This window comes from Tripterygium wilfordii, chromosome 18 (genome assembly GCF_013401445.1).
Source record: "Tripterygium wilfordii isolate XIE 37 chromosome 18, ASM1340144v1, whole genome shotgun sequence".
NCBI lineage: Eukaryota > Viridiplantae > Streptophyta > Magnoliopsida > Celastrales > Celastraceae > Tripterygium > Tripterygium wilfordii.
In genome coordinates, this window is record NC_052249.1 from 460357 (window position 1) to 481359 (window position 21003).

Here is a 21003-nt window from a genome sequence, read left to right on the forward strand (position 1 = left end):
CCTCTTCCTCAGCCCCAAGCCCCCAACCCAGCTGTTTCATAGCTGTCCAATCTCAATCTCCCCTGCATGTGACTCCTCATGATCATGATTATATCCTCCTCTTCCTGTTCTCTCGATGACAGGTGGCTTGATTAACAATCAATTGATTTAGATATATGTGTGTACAATGTTGGATTTCAATGTAAAACATATTTCTTAGCAATATTTTAAAAAAACACACACATATATAACGTAATTATAAACATGTTAAATTCTTGGTTTCTACTATACATATATTATATAACATAATTAATAGTCCTATTTCTTAGTTTCCTTTTTAAGTACATATAAGAAGGGAATTGTGTGATTTTGGTTTGGTTTAGTTGTTTGGTTGTTTTTCTCATTCTTTCTAAGTCTCCTTTTGTGTTGGGGGGAGGGGTTGTGGTTTTAATTAGATGGCACAATTACCTCCCAAAATTCCAAATTGGCCTGATTTTTCTCACCAAAGAGTAGCTTCAATGGGTGCATTACCACACGATAATGCAACCACCACCACCACACAAAACCCTTCATGGGTGGACGAATTCCTCGACTTCTCGACGACGAGACGCGGGACCCACCAGCGATCCATCAGCGACTCCATTGCCTTCCTTGAGGCACCAATGGTCGACGAATGTCGCAGCGGTGGGGGCGGCGCACCACATCCTCCAGGGAATTCTGATCACAACCATCATCACCATGAATTTGATAAGTTTGATGATGAACAATTCATGTCAATGTTCAATGATGATGATTTGTCTAATGCTGTGGCCGCCACTGCGTCGTCGAACCCGTCCTCTTCGTCTGATCGGAATAGTATTAACGACGAGAAGGAACCCACACCGTCCGATCAAAAGCACCAAATAAGGGTTGCTGAATCTGATGAGATGCAAAGCCAAGACGAGTCCGAGACACTGGGATTCGGGAATAATTCCATATCCGCACCAGAAACAAGTTCAAATGATCGAATAATCGACCCTAAAAGGGTCAAGAGGTAACCATGCTTACATAGTGTATATATGTACATATAGACTTAGTGGTCAGGTGTTTGAAACTTCTGTGCACGGCTCATGATTTAGGCTCATATAGGATCTTCGAAGAGTAAATTTGTGTGGTGTCGGGTTAACTGTTACCAAAAAAAAGGGTGTATATATATATATATATTGCATGAAAAATGATATATTTGATAATTATGTTTATGTTTTTTGTTTTAGAATTTTGGCAAATAGACAGTCTGCACAAAGATCAAGAGTGAGGAAGCTACAATATGTATCAGTGCTTGAACGTAGTGTAACATCATTACAAGTATGTATTTTCTTGATTTTATTAATAATTAAGGGTTTTTAATTCATGTTTTGATGGTTAATTTTGATTTTGTTTTGTGATATATGTAAATATTGAAGTCTGAAGTTTCCGTGTTGTCACCGAGAGTTGCATTTTTAGATCATCAACGCTTGCTTCTGAATGTTGACAATAGTTCTCTTAAGCAAAGAATTGTTGCCTTGGCTCAAGATAAGATCTTCAAAGATGGTAATTATTCAATACTTTCTTAGTTAATTTGGTTATCTCTTCGAACTTAGGGCGTAAAGAATCTCACCCGAGATCGGGGGTTTGATTTTAAATTAACGTTATTATTTCCAAGTGATTCGCGCTGTCTAACAAGTCGGGTGGAATATATATTTGTCATTGCAGCTCATCAAGAAGCACTTAAGAGAGAAATAGAGAGACTGAGGCAAGTGTACAACGAACAGAACCTCAAGAAGATGGAAACTGGAGCACCAATATCATCGTCCCCAGCAACTGAATCCAAGCCTCATAATACTGACCAGAAAGATCAACAACAGCTTCTCCAAGTAATTCGACTCCAATCCGATGAATGTATATTCTCTGAAGTTGACTAATAAATATGATTCATTTGTGAATTAGACATGTGGGTTTCAATCAAAATTTGATTTTTAAGATGAAAATATGTGAAAAGCATCAATCTCTTTTCTTTTTTTTTCTTGCATGCTTAGTTACTCAGTTTTCTGGGTATATATATATGGGTACCAAGAATTTTAAATTTTCAGCAGTCTTACGGAGATAGACGCACATGATTTCATATGAATCATGTGAGGCTCACAATTTCACGTGGATCATGTGCGTCAATCTCAACTTTTGGGATAGATGAGACAAAAATTACCGGGATCCGTACGATTGTTGTTTATTTATTTATTAGTCGCCAATTTATTGATATACCTACCCATCGGAAAGGAGTCATATTCATGTTAAAGAAGTCAATGGTGTGGCTCTCTCTGCAGCTGTAGAACCTGTGGCATTCACGTGCTGTGTTGCATCTGATTATAGGGTGGACCACTCTGCTCAAGACTTACATGATTGGATTGCAGACCATAAACATGTGCAACTCACTGGATGTCATAGCAGAAACAAAAAATAATTAGGGTTTTGTGTTATTTGCTTCGACAGATTTATGGATCGGAGGCTTGTGAAGTTGGTTATTTTAACATGTTTTTTTAGTGGGTTTGTGTCGGAACGTGGCCACATGTTCAATTACCTTCTTCACCTATTATTATGTGGGGATAAAAGTATATGTACATCCTATCTATTTCCGACTCAATCCACTATATATGAAACTTTGGGCACGAGAATTGTTTACCTTTTCCTTTCTTTTCGGACATATGAAAGAAGGGGTGGTTGTTGTTGTTGTAAGGAGAGTGTTTGGTACTTTGATGTCCCATTGTTGGTACCTTTTTCATTGTTTCTTCTTGTAGTAATCTTCATCACTGTGAGAATGTTAATTGTAAATATCAATTTGTGATTGCAAAATAATTTTGCCTACCAAACTTCATGCTACAAAATACAAATCACTCTGTGGGGCCAGCTAGAGGAGTAATGTGGGCTGGCCCAACCCACCTTGGTAAGATCCACACAGTGGGCCGAAGCTCTAGTTAGCCAGACTGGCCCATCATTCTAAATTCGCGGGCCGCGCGTGCCGGCCCATGAATTTAGAAATATGAAGCCCGGCGCGCCAATGTTCCCTTCGGCCTTCAGTGCCCAAAGGATTCATAAGAGAGAACGATTTAAGAACAATTATATGCCAAGGTTTACAGTTTGCAAGCGACAATTGCAATCTCAACCCTAAAGCACAGCTTGCACAGGCTCCCTCAATTATTTCAGGAAGTTGCAGCCCTGAACTGAAAGGCTAGGAGTACTGCATAGCGTCCATTGTGGCAATAAGATTCGCAGATGTTACAGTCTCCAAAGCATCCCCTTTCGGCGACCATGAACAACATACTGCCATTGTCCGTGTTCTTGGATCTTGTGTACGAAAACAATATTTATTGCCACGAAGTGGTGACAATTCTAATTGCCACGAAAACAATATTTTTTGCTGTCTGAGAGTAAGGAAGGACAGTGTGGAGTAGCTCTCTCCATAGGATCGAAACAAGCTCCATTTAAGCTTGAGTTCTATAGTCTTGATAAGGATATAGATTCTATATACCATTGATGGAGAGTGTGGCTCTATATTTGTGAATTGCGGGGAAATGAAATCTGTATTAAAATTCGAATTAATTTATTTTAATTGATTTATTGGCCCGATCCCAATTTGTTTCAGGCAAAGGCTTTGCGCCTTTGATGATGATGATTGATCAATTCCAATAGTTTATTCTTTTGATCGACTAGCATTGATATCTACTCTGATTGTCCATTCTGGAATATTTCGTTGGCGTTTGTAAACTTACCGGAGTGCCTGCATAGAATTGGTTATGAGTTGCAACTCATCATATTGTGATACCAAACATTATTGAAATCAGACTACTATCCCCTAGTTTTTTTAAAATTTTCAACTGTTGATTGGGAAAATGTTCAGAAAAATTAGATAAAGAGTGGGCCTTTGAACCATTTAGCACATTTGTTTTCTTGTTTTGAATGGTAGAAGAATTTCCGTGGACTGATTTGGTTTCAGTTTTTACATAAATCTTGTGATGTCTGTGAATTGGATTGAAGTCGATTATGCAGCAGCTCTACTGTGAAGAATGGAACTATTTCTGGTTCAACAGGGGCACCGGGAATGGGGCAGGACCGTACAGATTTAAGTGGTGGTGGTCCGATTGCGCAAATGTGGTTTTGGACCTTAATCATGGTCCATCTAATGTTCTTATTTACATGGTTAATTGAAGTACATTAGTTAAGATTTTTGAACAAAGAGCAAAAGGCTTTTTGTTGAGATGATAGGTTTACTCATCTAGAATCAATGACTGTAATATGTTGAAGTCTGCTGGCTCCAATGAAATATTTTCCACTATCACTCTCATATCCATCCATGTCTATATATAAATCTGCATTCTGTATCCTCGGTTCCAGAAATTCATCAGTATGGATGAGACAATTGTGTTTGGCGGTGTGTTTAAGGCGCCGCTTTTGGCTTAAACTCCACTATGTTTGGACATAAAAGTATTTGACCAAGCAGTGCATTACAGTAAGTAGCACACATCACGGTGAGTTCGAAGTTGAAGTTGTTCCCACTCTTGATGCAACTCAGTTTACTGCATTTTCGGTGTCAAATCGTGAGTTTTTTTTTTTTCAATTTTGCCCTCAACGAATTATATTGTCCTATTATATTTTTACAAAAATAAATTCATTAAAAATTAATTGATATCAATGAAAAACAGTAAATTTTACCCTCAATTCCTTATAGTTTTTTTACAGACTCATTTTGTGTTCTTCTGGTGTGGTGTAGTCTCCTTTGGCAGCTGCCGCTTAAAGAAGGGCGTAGAATATTCAGCTGAAAGAGCAGCACTCTGTCCAATAGATTGGCTCTCTTTTCAGATAACTTTTCTGAAGACTTTTCATAGCAAATGAACTTCATTTGCATTTCTTCAAACTTCTCCAACATCTATTAGTCAAAGTCAAATATTTGAGGGTTTTTTTTTTCCTTCTTACCAAATTGAAAGGCAATTATCTCCACATCATTGACCTTAAGCTTCCTTGTTCATATCATATCTCTGTTTATGGGCAACAACTTTTATGTTCTCTTCACACAAGGGGTTGGTTGCTTAAACAAAGAATAATTAAGAAAGTAAAATTAGTCAAATTAATAAGGGGGGTTTAGTTTGGTTAGGTGATAGTTCCTACGTATATTAGGTTTTGAATAAGAAGCTCTCGTATCCTAATTTAAATCATTAACGCTGTAAATCAACTAATCACGTACTGGAGGAGGTTAATTTTTTTTTTTTTTAAACGGGGAAGGGGATTCGAGCCCTGATCACAAGGGTGATGCACACCATTTTTATCATTTCAACTAGTTACTCGAGTGTAGGAGGTTAAGTTAATGGAAATATGGGGGGACACGTGAATTGAAGAATAAGTCAGCAACTTAATTATAGTGTATATATATATATCTCCAAGGGAATCCCAGATGACAAGAACTTAAATTTTCTTTTTAAGAACATGCATCTTCACCGACTCAATAACCAGAAAATATAATTTAAACCTTCTCACATGTATTGGTGCACCTAATATGCCCCCCCTGCCCCTGATTATTATCTCTTTCAATCTTCTTAGGTTACCAAACCCAATGTCCTTTTATAAGTAGAAAACATTAAAACACAGGCTGTATTCAAATAGAAAATAAAATCATCAGGGTGGCCGAGTTGATCAAGAATGAATACTTTACGGTTTAGGATGAATACTTTCAGTTCGACCCAAGTTCAATAGAACATTAAATCATCGAGTGGTTGAGTTGGTCGCGAATGAGAATACTTTGGGGTTTAGGATGAATACTTTCAATTCTATCAAAGTTCAATACAACATTAAATCATTAGGGTGGCCAAATTACTCGAGGATGAATACGTTAGGGTTTAGAATGAATACTTTCAGTTTGACCCAAGTTCAATAGAACATTAAATTATTAGGGTGTCGGAGTTGGCCGAAGCTAAGGATGAATACTTTTGGTTCGACCCAAATTCAACTCTACACGTCAACACTAATCACTGAAAAATGTATCTACATGTATAATCTGTATTATGTACTGAAATATAAGGTAGTCCAACTTCAAATTTTAAGACAAACAATAAAAGTTCAATATATTAAGAAAAAAAATATATTACCAAAATTCACTGTCTTTCTAAATCTACCGAATGATCTTCCTGCAGTCTCCTGAAAGATCGATCTCTGCTCAACATTCTTCGAAACGAATTCAATCGCGGGCTGGAGCCAATGAATTTAGCTCCTCCATCAGATTCCGATGATCCTTCAATGCACACTAATGCACGATCCACCGGTGGCGCGGAGGCCGCTTCACCTGCCGGGCCCTCCCGGGGCTCCGGTTGCAGCAGCCGCGGCTCCGCCTCGGCCCGGCAAATAGGGCACGTAGAATGTGACGTCAACCACTTGTCTATACACTCGGCATGAAAAGTATGCTTACAGTTTGGCAACAGCCTCGCCATCTCTTCCTCCTCTAACAAACTCAAACAAACAGCGCACTCCACCGGAGTCATTGTGTCACGATCTTGACCGTCCGTTTGTTTGACTACGAATATGGGGAGCGAAGCGATGACCGTCGGATCAAGTCCCTTGGGTGGTTCGTGCACTTGGTTTACGGTTAGGCCCAATCCATGAAACACGGCCCGGCGGCGACGGGCTTGGCGTCGTAGAGCGCACCTTGCATAAATGTGAAGCGCCGCAACGACTACAATGACGATGGATAGTGATGTTATGGCTGTGACCATGATTTTTCCGCTGATGCTGTAAGGATTCTTGTGACGGAACCGGAAAGATTCATTGAAGTCGTCATCGCCATCGTCGCGGAAGCTCATGGTGGAGAGAGAGAGACTTGGAGAGGAGGAGGAGGAGATACAGAGAGATGCTCTGTTTCGTTGCTCTAATGGTCGCGTTTGGTTATGTCATTTTTTAATATATATGTATAAATGTGTGTGTGCAATTGACTTGTGAGTTGCAAGAGATGGGGAATTGGGTTTTGTAAACAAATTTGTAGAAGAAATTAGCATTGCAATTTTCAAAGGATTTGACTGCGGAATATTGACTTATGATCATGTCTCGCCATTTGGAGAAGGATGAGATAGAGAGATGTTGAGAAAAAGTCCTGCTAAAATAAAAATTTAATGGTCTCGCCATTTGGAGAAGGATGAGATAGAGAGATGTTGAGAAAAAGTCCTGCTAAAATAAAAATTTAATGGAAAGTGTTTTTTTTTAAAGACTCATAGGTTACACACACGCTAAGTCATGCGCGAGGAGCATGAAGGCTACAACAGTGGATGAAAACTACCCAAATCCCAACCCCCTAGTGAGAATGGAACCCTCGACCTCAAGGTCTTGAACAAGCAACTTGACCAACCAGACTAACTCTCATTCTCAATTTAATGGAAAGGTTATAAGTCCATGATTCATTGACTTGGTAAGACACGTTTTACAACCGTGAGCTTTGGAAAGTTCTGAAAGGCCTTGGAAGCCCTAAGATAGCTTGGGCTTGGGCTTGAATTTGGACTTGGGAAAGCAGATAGTATCTTACAAGGATAGTCAAGTTTGGGTTAGGGAGTCCATTGTTGTTTCATAACAAGTTGTATCTGAGCGAGGTTATTTAATTTAGATTGAATGTAGGTTGTCCATTTGTGACTCCCAGTTTCACTTGGTGGGCTTGAGCCCGGATCACAAATGAGGGGGAGATTGTTGAGAGAAGAATGTCCACATTGCTAAAATAAAGATCTAATGGACATGTTATAAGTCCATGGTTTCATTGACTTAGTAACACATATTTTAAAGTCGTGAACCCTGAAGACCCTAGAAGGTCCTTAAAGGCCCTAGAAGCCCTATGATGGGTTGGGCTTGGGAAAGCGGAGAGTATCTTACAAGGATAGTCAAGTTTAGGATATGGAGTCCATTGTTTTTAAAATCATGAGCCCTGAAGATCCTAGAAAGTCCTTAAAGGCCCTAGAAGCCCTGTGATAGGTTGGCTTGGGAAAGCGGAGAGTATCTTACAATGATAGTCAGGTTTGTTGTTTCCTGACAAAAGAGGGGTAGAGAGAGATATTATTGTATTTTTTACTTGGTCGTCTTGTGTATGTATATGCGAGTTATGACTTGTGGTTTGTGAATTGTAACTTGGAAGAGATGGGAATTGGGTTTAATTTTCAATTTGGAAAATTTGTGGGAGAAAGAAACAATGCAATTTCAATGGATTTGACTGTTGAATGTTGACTTCCTGGATTTTTTAATAAAAAATTTCCTTGGTTTTGGTCTTTTTTGAGGATCAAATCGATTTTCAGTTGCCAAAGACGCGAAATTGGAAGAGTTGAATAGTTAGTGGTTTTTCTATGAACAAGGGGTGGGTGGATAACTTGTCATGCAATGTATATATATACAAAAAAAAAGGTATATATATACAAAAGAAAGAAATCTAATATATTTGCATGGAGCAGTGTGTCTGTGTCTGTGAATAACAAAGAAGGGATTCCTAAACCATGTGAAACAGCTAGAGGGATTATGCACATGGTTGGTATTAAAAATAAATCATTAATGTTATTGATCATATGATCATGCGATTCATGTGTCTTTGTTAAAAGGTGTTAAAGGGATAAAAATCCCACATCGATTGTTGAGGGGCTTGGTATCTAGTTTATAAGCTTGCCCAAGTCTTCAACTCATTGTCCAGCATTTTCCAGGAAGGTGGGCTGGGAACTGCCATGGCCCAATGGGCCAAGATGGTGGGGAGGCTGGCTCTGGGTTGTGCCATAGTGAGATTTTCTACATGGTATCGAAGCAGGTGTGCTCGTCCCCGATAAAAAAAATTTTCGCTCGTTGGGTCGTGGGCTTTGGTACCCAGTCCACGAGTGCGGGGGAGTGTTAAAAGGTGTTAAAGGGATAAAAATCCCACATCGATTGTTGAGGGGCTTGGTGTCTAGTTTATAAGCTTGCCCAAATCTTCAACTCATTGTCCAGCCTTTTCCAGGAAGGTGGGCTGGGAACTGCCACGGCCCAATGGGTCGAGATGGTGGGGAGGCTGGCTCTGGGTTGTGCCATAGTGGGATTTTCTACAGTCTTATAAGAATTTTTCACTTGACGACAAATAAATTGGAACAAAATCCAACGTGTGACCATAAAGATATTACTGCAGGTGTTATTGTGATACATCTTCTTAATTGTGAAAATTGGTTTTGATTAGTAGAAGTCCAACACGGGGATGCAATTGATTGTACTATTCTTGACTTGTGTTTATTGGTCAAGTTTATCAACTGTACCTTATATGTCTCACCAACCAAAATAATTATTTTCTTTTTTTCCAATTAAGCTTTCGATTTTCAAACACAATAAATGAAATCGAGAAGACTATAGGAACGAAGACTTTTAGGATTAAATTAATACTAATTAAGTCAATCGGATTTGTTGTACTGGGCTATGGGCCGCTGTATCTAGTGAACTAACACAAGGCTTCAGAAAACTTTAGTCACACTCTATTGTTTACTAAGCACATCCTTGTTAAGCGTAACCCATAGAAATTGAGATTTTTATAAATACATCAAAAGTACCAAAAACAGAGCAAACACAGGGGTTACTGAAACAAAGCTATTATAAGCAGGCACATTGATGTAAATTGAGTTATTGTAAGGAACAATTGATGGAAAGAAGGAACAAAATAGAATACACAGTATAGAGAATCACTCTCTAAGAACACACAGTATAGAGAATCACAAGGTGATCGAAACTATAGTGAACAAAGCATATAAATAGGAACCCAAAACGTGTCCACCATTATGGTGACTCCCCCTTGATTTCAGCACAATATTTGCACCACGCATCAGCAACACTTCCTCGTTGAAGCATTTCGTCGAACAACTTCCGTACCTCCGATGATCCCCCAATACCACCCTAGCCCCGAACCAAAATGCTTTAAGTTCAAACGCTAGGCTCAAAATCTAACTTCACTTTATCAAAGAACTCTTGGGCATCCTTCACATGCTTTCTTTTGCATAGCACAAATAGAAGCTGATCAAGATCTATGGGTAGAGAAGCCGATATTCTTGCAGCGTTTCAAGACTTGTTCAACCAAGTATGGGGAAATTTACGATGAAAAGGCGCTAAGAGAGTGCTCCAAGTTGTGGTTAGGGATGGCAACGGGTCGGGTACCCTTCCAATTGATAAATACCAAAACCGTTTCCATTTAAGATACTCTATACCAAAACCGTTCCAAAACCATTTAAATTTCCAAACCCAGAACCATTCCATAACCGTTTACCATTTAACTTTTAATATTTTAATATTTTTCTTTGATGATTATATTAATATAAATTAATATTGAGTATGATTTATATTAATTATGATTTTATAATTCAAATTAGTCTAATTTATAGTTTTATTAGTATGCTTCTATAAATATATACGTTTTAATATGCTTTATCATGTTATAATTTAGTATCCTAGTAGTATACCTTTATAGATTATTTATAATATTATTACTATAATGGATCTTTTTATTAAACGGTTCGGGTACCCTAAACCCGACATCAAAAACCAAACCCGATCCTAACCCATAGATCGACAAAACCTACATACCGAAAAATACACAAAAAAACCTAACAACTTACCATTGTGATGGAGTGGTGTTCCAAGCAGTTGCGATGTGCGTCGTTCTTCCTTCCTCTACTCTCCTCCGTTATCTGCAGCAAGCTTAGAGGCATGTGGGTGGAAGAACTAAGCACTATGTTTTTGGAAGACTTGGGGGTGGAGTATTCAGAGCTGGGAGTAAAAAAAGACAAGGTCAAGGGAAAATCAATGAGAGTAAACAATGAGGTGTGACTCTGGTTTTCCCAAAGCTTCGCAATGAAGCCCATGAACTAAAGCCCATCAATTTTCGCGTCGCTTATGCCTTATAGTCATTTTGCTTACGGATTGGGCTCCAAAAAAGCCACTACCGGGAATGCTTCCGCCTTCCGGACCAAGGCCCACTTGGCTATCTCATGGTTCAAAAGTCGAAACTGGGTAGACCTACCTCTGCAGTCTGCACCTTACAAACTCGTGCTCTTCGCCATGAATTCGTGCTGGAATACTGAATCCTGTCAATCCATCCGATGCAAACCTGGTGCCGAAGATTGAAGACAGGTGCATTGCTTGTCTTCTATGGCTTTCACTAGCAAGATCATCGAAGCTGCCAATGGATTGTAAAAAAGTGGACTGAAGGAGGTCTCCTCTGTGAAAATGCTGAGCTATGTTTTCTTTTTTCTTTTTTTGTTTATATTAACATCACCAGCCATTTATATGACACCAACGATTCCCGCAAAAATCAAAACAAACCTTAATGTGTATTGTTTACATTGTTCAGAAAAAAAGAAAACATTTTCCCAAGAAACCCACAAGCAGCTTATAAGATGGAATTCAACTGAATCATGCCCATGCCCATACTGAGTGGAAATGTCCCAACCGAGCTTTTACAAACCATCAAGCCCTTTTCCTATGCCTTTACAAACCAACAAGATATATTTTCCTACCCCAAGTGAGTTACTAGTTGGACTTTGATCCAATGAGTTAGTAGTTGGTGCGAACCCGATGTATTTATAAGAATAAGATAACCAAAAACAAAGAATATTGTTAGCATATATGGGGTGTGTATTTCTGATACTATACCCCAGCAAATGTTTTTCTACAAAAACCCACCACCACCGTCCCCTCCACCTCTGTGTTCTGTTCCATGCCATCATTCTGTGAAAATTGGCCTCAAACTCGACTGTAGCTGACCCAGCAAAAAGGGTCTGACCAGTTGGGGTTGTATGGTCTGTTTCTTCTTGTGAGTGGCCGCATGTATTTGGAATGGACCCCGTAGATCAGGCCCGTATAATGAGCCAAGTTTAGTATTGGACCGGTTAAAGAAAGCCCGGCCCACCCAACCTTAAATTGTACAAAATCATAAACCAATCAAGTTCTCCAACTGTGGCAGATCAAAAAGTTGCACATAATCCAAAATTTTGATCCCTCGGGATCTTGGTTGTCCTGTTCTTGAACAAAGTATGGTCTCTTTATCCTTTAATTGGTGGGTTAGAGGCATTAATTCGTCTTCTTGTTGTTCCTTTTTCATTAATTTTGTATTTGTTGAATGATGTCAAACCCATAAACACCTAGACCTCTTAATTACACTAACCAATGATTTCTCCCTGCGGACCTAACAGCCCGACTTTAAACACCTATTCAATGTTCAAAATTCAAATAGTTTGGATGGTGTAATTATTGATTAAAAAAACCTACTAACCAAATATAAATATATTAGTGAAGTGCAGCATTAACGTTATATTTATGAAGCAGATTAAAGAAATAAAGATTCAAAGCCCACGCACGCCCACTAATATTACTACCACTGAAGTCTGAAGGTATAGGTAAATTAGGTATAGTTTGTGCACCACTTTTGCTGATGCAATCTTTTTGTCTGGTAGCTTTGACTTCCATTAAAGACGCTATTATTCTTTTAAGTTTTCTGTATTAATATATATGTAATGTATTCCTGTTTGTATGTGGCGAAATCTTGCCGTTTGGTTTTGACTCGATAGGCATTAATTACCCTCCTCGTCATGAGTTTAGGCTTTGCGTCGTCGTCTTCTTACAAATGTTGAGCAAAACTCACGTATCACTAAAATAAAGATATGGTCGACAGTTTATAAATCCATGATTAACATTGACATGTTGACTTGGTAAAGAAGCGTGAACTTAAGAAAACAGGCAATATCTTATCATTGATAGTCAAATTTGGATAATAGAATCAATTGTTATTTCTTTTTTTTTTTTAATAACCGAGAACAATACCTTACAAGTTTGCCTTTGAACATCCAATATGGTCATAAACTCAGGTCATCAAGTTTGCGTACATGAGGGTTTCTTGTCCGACGACATGATAAGTTGTGTCAAAATCCAACGAGCGGCCATGAGGGTATTGCTCCCAGTAAAAAAAAAAAAAAAAAAAACTCAGAACCTCTCGACTCAATACAATTTGATCCCAATGAGATTCATCAATTAGACTATCACCCAAATGGTTACTGCATTGTTATTTCACTAACAATAAGGAAAAAAAAAAAAGGTGCCATGAGAAAAAGCAAGACCTTAAGTTGCCCCTTCAATAGCTTCATAAGGGAAGTCTTGAACAGATCTGAACTTTTCAACACCACAAGTGGTAATCAAGGCAAGAGCCAAACTGACTAGACACTCACTAGCTTAGTTTCTTAACCACTTAATAATAAATTTTTGATCTAAAACTTTGAAGTCTCCTAGGAAGTACATCAGCTTGCACCACAAAATAAGACAACAACATACCATTTAATTCACACTTCCTTGGTTTAAATAAAAAACATTGAACTTCTATATAAGGAGAGATACCAAGAATGGATTGCACACACTTTGTTAATTTCATCATGGTTAGTCTAAAGCTATGGGCATTTTTGGCTCTGTTTTTACTTGCATTTGCAAACTTGGAAGCAAGGCCTCTTGAGCCACAGCATGGGAGGAATAGCAATGTAGCCAGATATTTACAAGAATTGCTCCAGAAATCTGAACAAAATGAGTTGAAAGAAGACAGCGATGTCCAAAGCTATTATGAGTCCAAGCGACGAAGTCCTGGAGGACCTGATCCACAACATCACTAAAATCTAACAACTTCTATCGCCCATTATATTGATGATGCAAAATTTAAGATAAAAAAATAAGGCTTTTTATGGTGTATTTTGTGAGAGATCAATTTGGTAATGCGTTGGGGTGAAATAAGATCGATGTTTGTATCGGCGTCCTACATGGAGCCATGACTTTCTGGAGGTGGGAAAGTGAATACCGAGTGATCAACTCGACTAGTTTGTAGCATTCGGATCGTCTTGTGCAAAAAAACTAGAACATTTTGTGTTTGAAGTTTTTATTTAAAGCCCAATCTTTTCTACTATTAATTAAGTCAGGCCCGGCCCAATACTAGCGAAGCCCAATTAAGTTTATCTTTTACTGGTAACTATGAGATGAAACTTAATTTTATCACTATCTAGTTCGCATGATCTTCGACGGGAATTTGTTCAATCACGTACCCCATGCATGCTCCCCGCGGTTCGATCCCTCAGTACCATAAAAGCATTCGACCAATCTTTCTTACTAATAACGTTGTAGCGCGGTGTGCATCACTTGATGAATTGTATACGGCAAACAGCGTGTTTGATAGAATGCCTCAACGAAACGTTGTGTCATATTACCATAATTGGTGCATAAGTTAGATATGGAGATGTGGACGAAGCTTCGAGATTATTTACTGAGATGATGTGGGTTGGGTTTAGGCCAACTCAGAGATTTGTTGGAATGCTATGATTTTGGGTTATGCGAATAAAGGCTCTGCTACCCCTCTATCCTTGCTTCTGGGAATCCTTCGATGGGGGGTATCGACCAAGTGAGTTTTCATTTTCTGCAGTCCTTATGTCATACTGCCAATCACACGTTTGTTAGCCTTTTAAGTGTGTGCAGAGTAAACTTTGTGACCTTGCTTTGGGAAGCTCTATTCGTTGTCTTCTCATAAAGTTTGATTCCAAGTTTTCAACCATTGCGATACATTTTTGTGCAATGTAATGATAGACATGTACGGGAAATGTGGGAGTGTTGAAAGTCTTTGTTCAAACGAGCGACGGAAACCTTGTTACTTGGACAGCTTTAATTTCAGCCCTCGGAATTAATGGGTATGCTCATGATGCAATTGGGAAAGTTCAGAAAAATGGAGCTTCTAGGTCTTAGGCCTGATAAGGTTGCATTCCTTGCAGTGCTTACAGCACCAGAGATGGGGTTCTAGTGAGGGAAGGGATGAACTTTTTGGACAAATACGAAGGATTTATGAGATTGAACCAGAAATGGATCAGTATCATGGTTTGGTGGATTTATTGTCTAGGTGTGGACATCTTAAGGAGGCTGAGGAAATAATTGGCGGCATGCCTTTTCGGCCGAATGCTCAACAGAGCTGAATTAGAACAATGATTTGAGGCTGAGGAAATAATATGGCGTAGTTTTCTTGAGGAGGGCTTCAAGAGACAGAGAACAGCAGAGAATCAAATTAAGAACAGAGGGACTCAACACAAGCTTAATTAAACCAATGGTTTGAGACTGATTTGTTGGTCTCGCATTTTTCGGTGTTGGATGATTCAATGATGGCGAATGATGATTATGTCAAAATTAATATCTTACGTCGGATTGGCTTAATCTAACCGAGTGATAAATAAATGTTTTGCACGCGTTTTATGAACCTAAGAACCAATGACGACGTCCCATTAAAAAATATGGGCGGGCCTGTGGCCCAGAAGTGATAGGATTCTTGATGTTCCAACATATTAATGGGCCAATTGACAAAAATATTACATATGTTAATGAAAACCCCTAAGAATCCATCAAATCAAAAGTATTCTGCAAAAGAGAGACTCACCAAGCGCCAAAGGTACTTCATTTTATTGAAAGAATGTTCTGATTGTTTGCTTTTGTATATAAGATTCATATTCTGACGTGGATGAGATCTAAATGGATGTGTTTTTTGGACTGTCCTTAATTATTAATAAAATTTTATTAATTATTTTGTCATTTAACCCAGTAAATTAACTTATTGGGTTGAGATGTTCTCACGTGTTGGGGTTTAAATTACGGAAGCTAAACTTTAAACTTAAGACCTCCCACTCCAATACGATGTTAAGATTAATTATTTTATTATTTAACCAAATGAGTTAACTTATTAGATTGAAACTTTTCACTTCATTTATACATATTCTAACAAGTTTTATGGACAAGTGATCATCTTTGGCAGTCCTTATCATCAGAAGTTAATTTCTGGTTTCCACTAGCAACAAAAAAAACCTCGTATGATTCCTAAATTTCGGGTGGAAATGGATTTCAACTGTTCTTGAAAGAAAATGATAGTCAACATGGGAATATTATTTAGTAAACTAGAAGATAGTGGATGAAAAAGCAACAAATAGAAATTCAACACCATGCAACCATATATATTTGGTGCAATTGTGCAAGTCAAACATGGTTTTTGGAGTATTTCCTCAAACATGGTTTACCAATTTCGTGAGGTGATAAATTTTTGTGTATGCGGGTTTTCCGGCCAAGAGTTTAGGTCTATATCGAATGTCCAAATGATAAGTTTGTAAATAATGTTATTCTCGGTCAATATATATATATATTGTGTGGTTAGGTTTTTTGTTTTTTAGTTGTTCATTAACTTTCCTTTAACGACCATAACAACCGAAAGTGACCCTTTAAATAATTTATGCAGGGGCCAAAGGTTATAGGTGGCGACTCGGAAGAACAAGAATCCAAAAAAGAAAAAAAAAATGATATTGCGTGCGGTGCTGCTGTATTGTATATAGAACAAAAGGTACGTATATGATATTTATATATAAAACATATATAATGGGGGTGTTTATCTAGTGTCCAAGGTTTGGCCATTTAGGTGTATGACTAGACTGTTTTGCCTTATTAATGGTAGGTTCTGCAATAGGGTTGGAGGAGCGGCAAATCCCTCCAAAGAGAGGATGATATTAGTGGTGTATTTGTCTTCTTGGAGGAAGCTTTCAATTATGATATTATTTAAAAACAAAATTTTTCATAGACAAACAAAACATATCTGACTCGTGTATCTCCACGCCCACTATGGGTGGTTGAGTTGGTTGAGGATGAATTCTTCCAGTTCAGAAATCCTAACTTGGTTAGTCATATGGACAACCCTCAACTCGTCTATTGAGAAAAGTTTCACATCGCTAATGATGGATAGATTATAAGCCTAAAATTTTCCTCGACTTAATAAGACATTTTTTTAAAGCTATGAGCCCTCTCAAAAGACCCTATAATATCTTGGAAGTTCTATGATGGATTGGGTTTGGAAAGGCAGATAGTAGAAGAAAGGCACTGTAGTTGAGCAAGAAAGGAGGGAAAAAAAACACCATAAATAGATGCATTTGGGTAGCTAATATCATTCATCTCTAGTAGCTCAAACTACTGTATCTAGCTCTCTATTAATCTAGGGTTTGTTCATCACACCCAAATACTTGCTAACATTCCAAGAGCTAACATTCAATGGCTAAATCTACAGCAGCAGGAGTGCTTGTTTTGCTCTTGATTAGCCTCGTGATACTTTCCATGGACACAGAGGCAAGAGTTCTCATGAAAAGGAACCCAGACCAGGGGCACCATCTCTTACTTGAATTAGGCTACACCAAACCAAAACTGGAGTACTATCGACGCGTTTCAATGGATTCTAATCCTTTGAGAGTGTCACCTGGAGGACCGGATCCTGAACACCATTTTCCTCGTCCAGAATCTCCATGACCTTGATGGTCAGTTTGGTTTTCCATGCATGTTATGTTATCCTTTTATGTAATAAAAAGAAACAACTGTGAGTGCTTACTTGGTTGTAATATAAATTAAGTTTTGTGTTGAAGTACATTCAATTCTGGTTCTGTGCCTGCTTGATTAATTGGTCGTAATTAAGCAGCGGCAAGTTGCCAATGTTTGGTTTCCATAAGAGTTTCATCTTCTGCAATATGCTACATATGACATCCTTCAATCTTGAAGAATTCTAAAATTATGAACCCATGTTACAACCAGTTTTTTGTTAATTGATATGCATGCCAGTATGAATCTTAATAAAAGCAGTTTATGGAGTCGATGTTAATATCCCACATCGGTTTGGAATATGCCCAAACCATGTGGTTTATAAGAAAACTCACGACTTTATCACATTAAGAGGCATTTTCTTTGACCTAAGCATCATTAAGTGAAACGATTTTAGAAGAACAAAGTTGTTGTGCGCGTAGTTCCGATGTATCTACAGAAATCGATAAAACCTAAAGAAGTCAATATAGTTATTTCCATGTAAGTATGTCCAGGTTGACTTGCATGATGATGATTACATTGATATAGATTGAACTACACACTTCTCAAAATGATCATGTACCCTTTTGACGTTATTTCATTATTCATTAATTAGGTTTATTTCCTTCAAATTTAATACTTGTACGACGTACATATATACGAGACTAGGTGTCCAAGAGGCATTAGTTTAGGGCATTAATGGTGGAAAAGTTCCCTAATTATATAAGGTCATTATATATCCTAATGTATGCTACTTAGAGAGGTGTCCAAGAGGCATTAATTTAGGGCATTAAGGTTGGAAGTGCCCTAATTACATATGGTCATGACTATGTATCCAAATGTATATGCAACTAGCGAGGTGTCCAATAGATATTAGTTTAGGGCATTAAGGTTGGAAAAGTGCCCTAATTACATATGGTCATTATGTATCCTAACGAATATGCTGATGTTTAGAAAACGACGATAAGAAATCATAGGCCTTTGGCTTTCATATTGACTTTGCTTTTAAGATGAAAACGCAATAACTCAGTTAACTAAACCCCTAATCTATCAGCTAGTTAATAGCAGACACTAACCCATGATTTTACTCGGCATCTTAATGGTTTTGGTATACCATGTCAGAGAATGACTTCGCTTCCTAGGACATTACAATATTGTTTGTATATCACTGAGTTTCAATAAGAATATACTCAGGCGGTCATTCAACTTACGCAAGTTTTAGAATTTATCATTGTCTATTTCACCGAGCCTCTCCCAAGACAATACCCAGATAGTTACGCCTTTCGTTCGGTTCGTAACTTATCCAACAAAAAAATTTCGCTATCTTAAATCCTTAGGATGGTTATGGTTATGACGGCCGGGGACTTACCAATGAAGATTGAATCAAGATTATTCTTATACATCTACTGAGTACTGACACACGTATGCAGGGAGACGTTGTGGATAACTTACAAAGATATATATGTATTCATCCATATAAAGATTTGTGGCTTTTGGAGCATGAGAATGGGTAGGTGCATGACTGCATGTCGTCCCCGACAGATCATAATGACCATGGATTACTTCTTGTGTGTGCATGGGTGTATATATTTGTTGAATTCTCTGCATGTTCGTGCATGTTCACAAGCTTATTGCTTCTTTCTTCTTGATGTTTATGTAATGAGCACATGAACATCACCAGAGAAGATCGATCCCAGATTACAAGGTAGACGACATACCTTACGTGGAGCCACGCCTCTTTTACTATTAACAATAGTGGAAAAACGTCAACCCATGGATTCTTACATAATTTTAAATTGCAGCCGTCGCTGCATTATATATTCTCTCATTTAAATAAGTCACTAGACACTAGAAAATAGACAAATACATAAAGTTGATGCAAAACCTAGTCTATATATATCTCTCTGTGTGTGTGTGTGTGGTGGTGTGGTGCCCCATCAAACCTTCGTAGGGATATATAGAATCTATCCGAGAAGGCAAAAAGGAGATTTAGGGGAATTAATTTTGACATTTTCAATAACAACAAAACATAAAAGACTTATTAGTTTTATAAATTCAAGCATAGCGTGGTCCACGGCTTCTTTTGACAAGGATAAGATTATATCCATTAGGGTTGATGACAATGTAGTCTTTTTTTTAACAACTTGACACCTAGGAATTGGTTTAATTGGAATCTTCGTTTAATCGGTTCTCTCCAAATTTATAGCATGAAGAATCTCGTTTAAGATTGAGAGTTCAATTATAAATTGGCGTCACTATTTTCAAGTGTTTTCTTTAGACCTCGGTCCAACTAACCTGTCAGATGGATTTGTACGTGCATAGTTAAATCCGAATTTGAGCTTAGTGAACCGTACAAAGACACATTGTTTTCGGTTATTTTTTTTTAATCTTTGACATATATGCATGTATGTGTGTGTGTGTGTATATATATATATATATATATCCCATTATAAGCAGCGAATTAAAAAAATTTGAATACCAAAGTATCATCACAAGACATTGCACTACATGTGGATTGACTACTCATGTATCCAACAACCCATGTGGCAAATGGCTTATATGCATCTACATGTTCTATTTCCTTAATTTTTCAAAAATATATATATATTATTTAATCACGCCGTCCAACTATGGTGATAAGAACAAAGAAAAATGACTAAGAAACACATACTTATGGTGGTACACATAAAAAAATGGAACCTCCATATTGTATGAAGTAGATGGAAATATGTCCAATGGAAGCCTTGTCGGTTCTAATGTTTTCTCCACTATCTCTAATCTCACCAATCTTGAGTCTTCAATGTATAAATAGGAAGAATATATATGGCTTGTAACCCCATGCAATAATATATACCTACTTCAAATACTCGTCTCTTTGGTATCTCAAGCTCAACCTACAATGGCTAACAAAACTTATAATCCCAAGTCAGTACTTGTTATTATTCTTGTAGGTTTGATTGTCTTCTCTTTGTTCCTTGTGAATTCATCGCAGGCACGGATTCTTGATCAGAACAACCACCAAAATAAGCACATTAATATTCTTGATAGCCACCAACTTTTGCATGATTTGGGTTTTGATCTCTCCAAGCTAAGGAATTATCAAAGGTTGTCCCAACAGGGCGTTGACTCCGATAGAATCTCACCGGGAGGACCAGATCCGCATCATCACTAACTACATTTAGTTAATTCGCTCAATATCCTTTTCTGTTTGCATATCTACTAGCTAGTTGTTGTTGTCGTTGTTATGGTCAACCACTTGGGTGATAGTCTAATGGTACATTTATCTAGGGTCAAGTTATATGGATTCGGAAAATTTCTGAGTTTGATTCTCACTGAAAGCTAATATCATTGTAGCCACGTGATGCGTTTTGACCCAACTTATTGTGTCATCAAGTGGGAAACTTATGTGTGCGCGGGCATGATGCCGGCTCTAGTTTAGGCTTATATCATATGTTCAAAGGACAAGTTTGTATGATGTAATTATCGGTTTAAAAAAAAGTTATTGTTATGGTGGCTATTGCATATGATTTGCGGATATTGCATGTGATTCGTAGGTTTACCATTATGGTATAGTTGGTGGGTTATACTTTCTGTGGGTTCTCTCATCACAAA

General features: G+C 37.9%; 3 protein-coding genes across 3 annotated transcripts; 2 read left to right on the forward strand and 1 right to left on the reverse strand.

Annotated features, from left to right (window-relative positions):
* The first annotated feature begins 351 nt into the window (after window positions 1-351).
* On the forward strand, window positions 352-1979 carry LOC119984819 (basic leucine zipper 34-like). The gene is made up of 4 exons (XM_038828940.1): window positions 352-1012; window positions 1233-1323; window positions 1422-1548; window positions 1711-1979. The coding sequence occupies exons 1-4, from the start codon at window positions 435-437 to the stop codon at window positions 1917-1919; spliced, it is 1005 nt and encodes a 334-aa protein (XP_038684868.1). The 5' UTR covers window positions 352-434; the 3' UTR covers window positions 1920-1979.
* A 4026-nt stretch (window positions 1980-6005) lies between these two features.
* On the reverse strand, window positions 6006-6971 carry LOC119984422 (E3 ubiquitin-protein ligase ATL41-like). Its single transcript, XM_038828357.1, has one exon. The coding sequence runs from the start codon at window positions 6834-6836 to the stop codon at window positions 6135-6137; it is 702 nt and encodes a 233-aa protein (XP_038684285.1). The 5' UTR covers window positions 6837-6971; the 3' UTR covers window positions 6006-6134.
* A 13279-nt stretch (window positions 6972-20250) lies between these two features.
* On the forward strand, window positions 20251-20791 carry LOC119983547 (CLAVATA3/ESR (CLE)-related protein 5-like). Its single transcript, XM_038827207.1, has one exon. It carries the CDS (start codon window positions 20291-20293, stop codon window positions 20561-20563), a length of 273 nt encoding a protein of 90 aa, XP_038683135.1. The 5' UTR covers window positions 20251-20290; the 3' UTR covers window positions 20564-20791.
* The last annotated feature ends 212 nt before the right edge of the window (window positions 20792-21003 follow it).

Bases quoted from the DNA above. Each gene is read 5' to 3' on its own strand.
- LOC119984819 (XM_038828940.1), top strand. From the start codon at position 435: ATGGCACAATTACCTCCCAAAATTCCAAATTGGCCTGATTTTTCTCAC. The intron at 1,013-1,232 runs GTAACCATGCTT...TTTTTGTTTTAG, and splicing joins GACCCTAAAAGGGTCAAGAG to AATTTTGGCAAATAGACAGT. The intron at 1,324-1,421 runs GTATGTATTTTC...TAAATATTGAAG, and splicing joins GTAGTGTAACATCATTACAA to TCTGAAGTTTCCGTGTTGTC.
- LOC119984422 (XM_038828357.1), bottom strand. From the start codon at position 6,836: ATGAGCTTCCGCGACGATGGCGATGACGACTTCAATGAATCTTTCCGG.
- LOC119983547 (XM_038827207.1), top strand. From the start codon at position 20,291: ATGGCTAACAAAACTTATAATCCCAAGTCAGTACTTGTTATTATTCTT.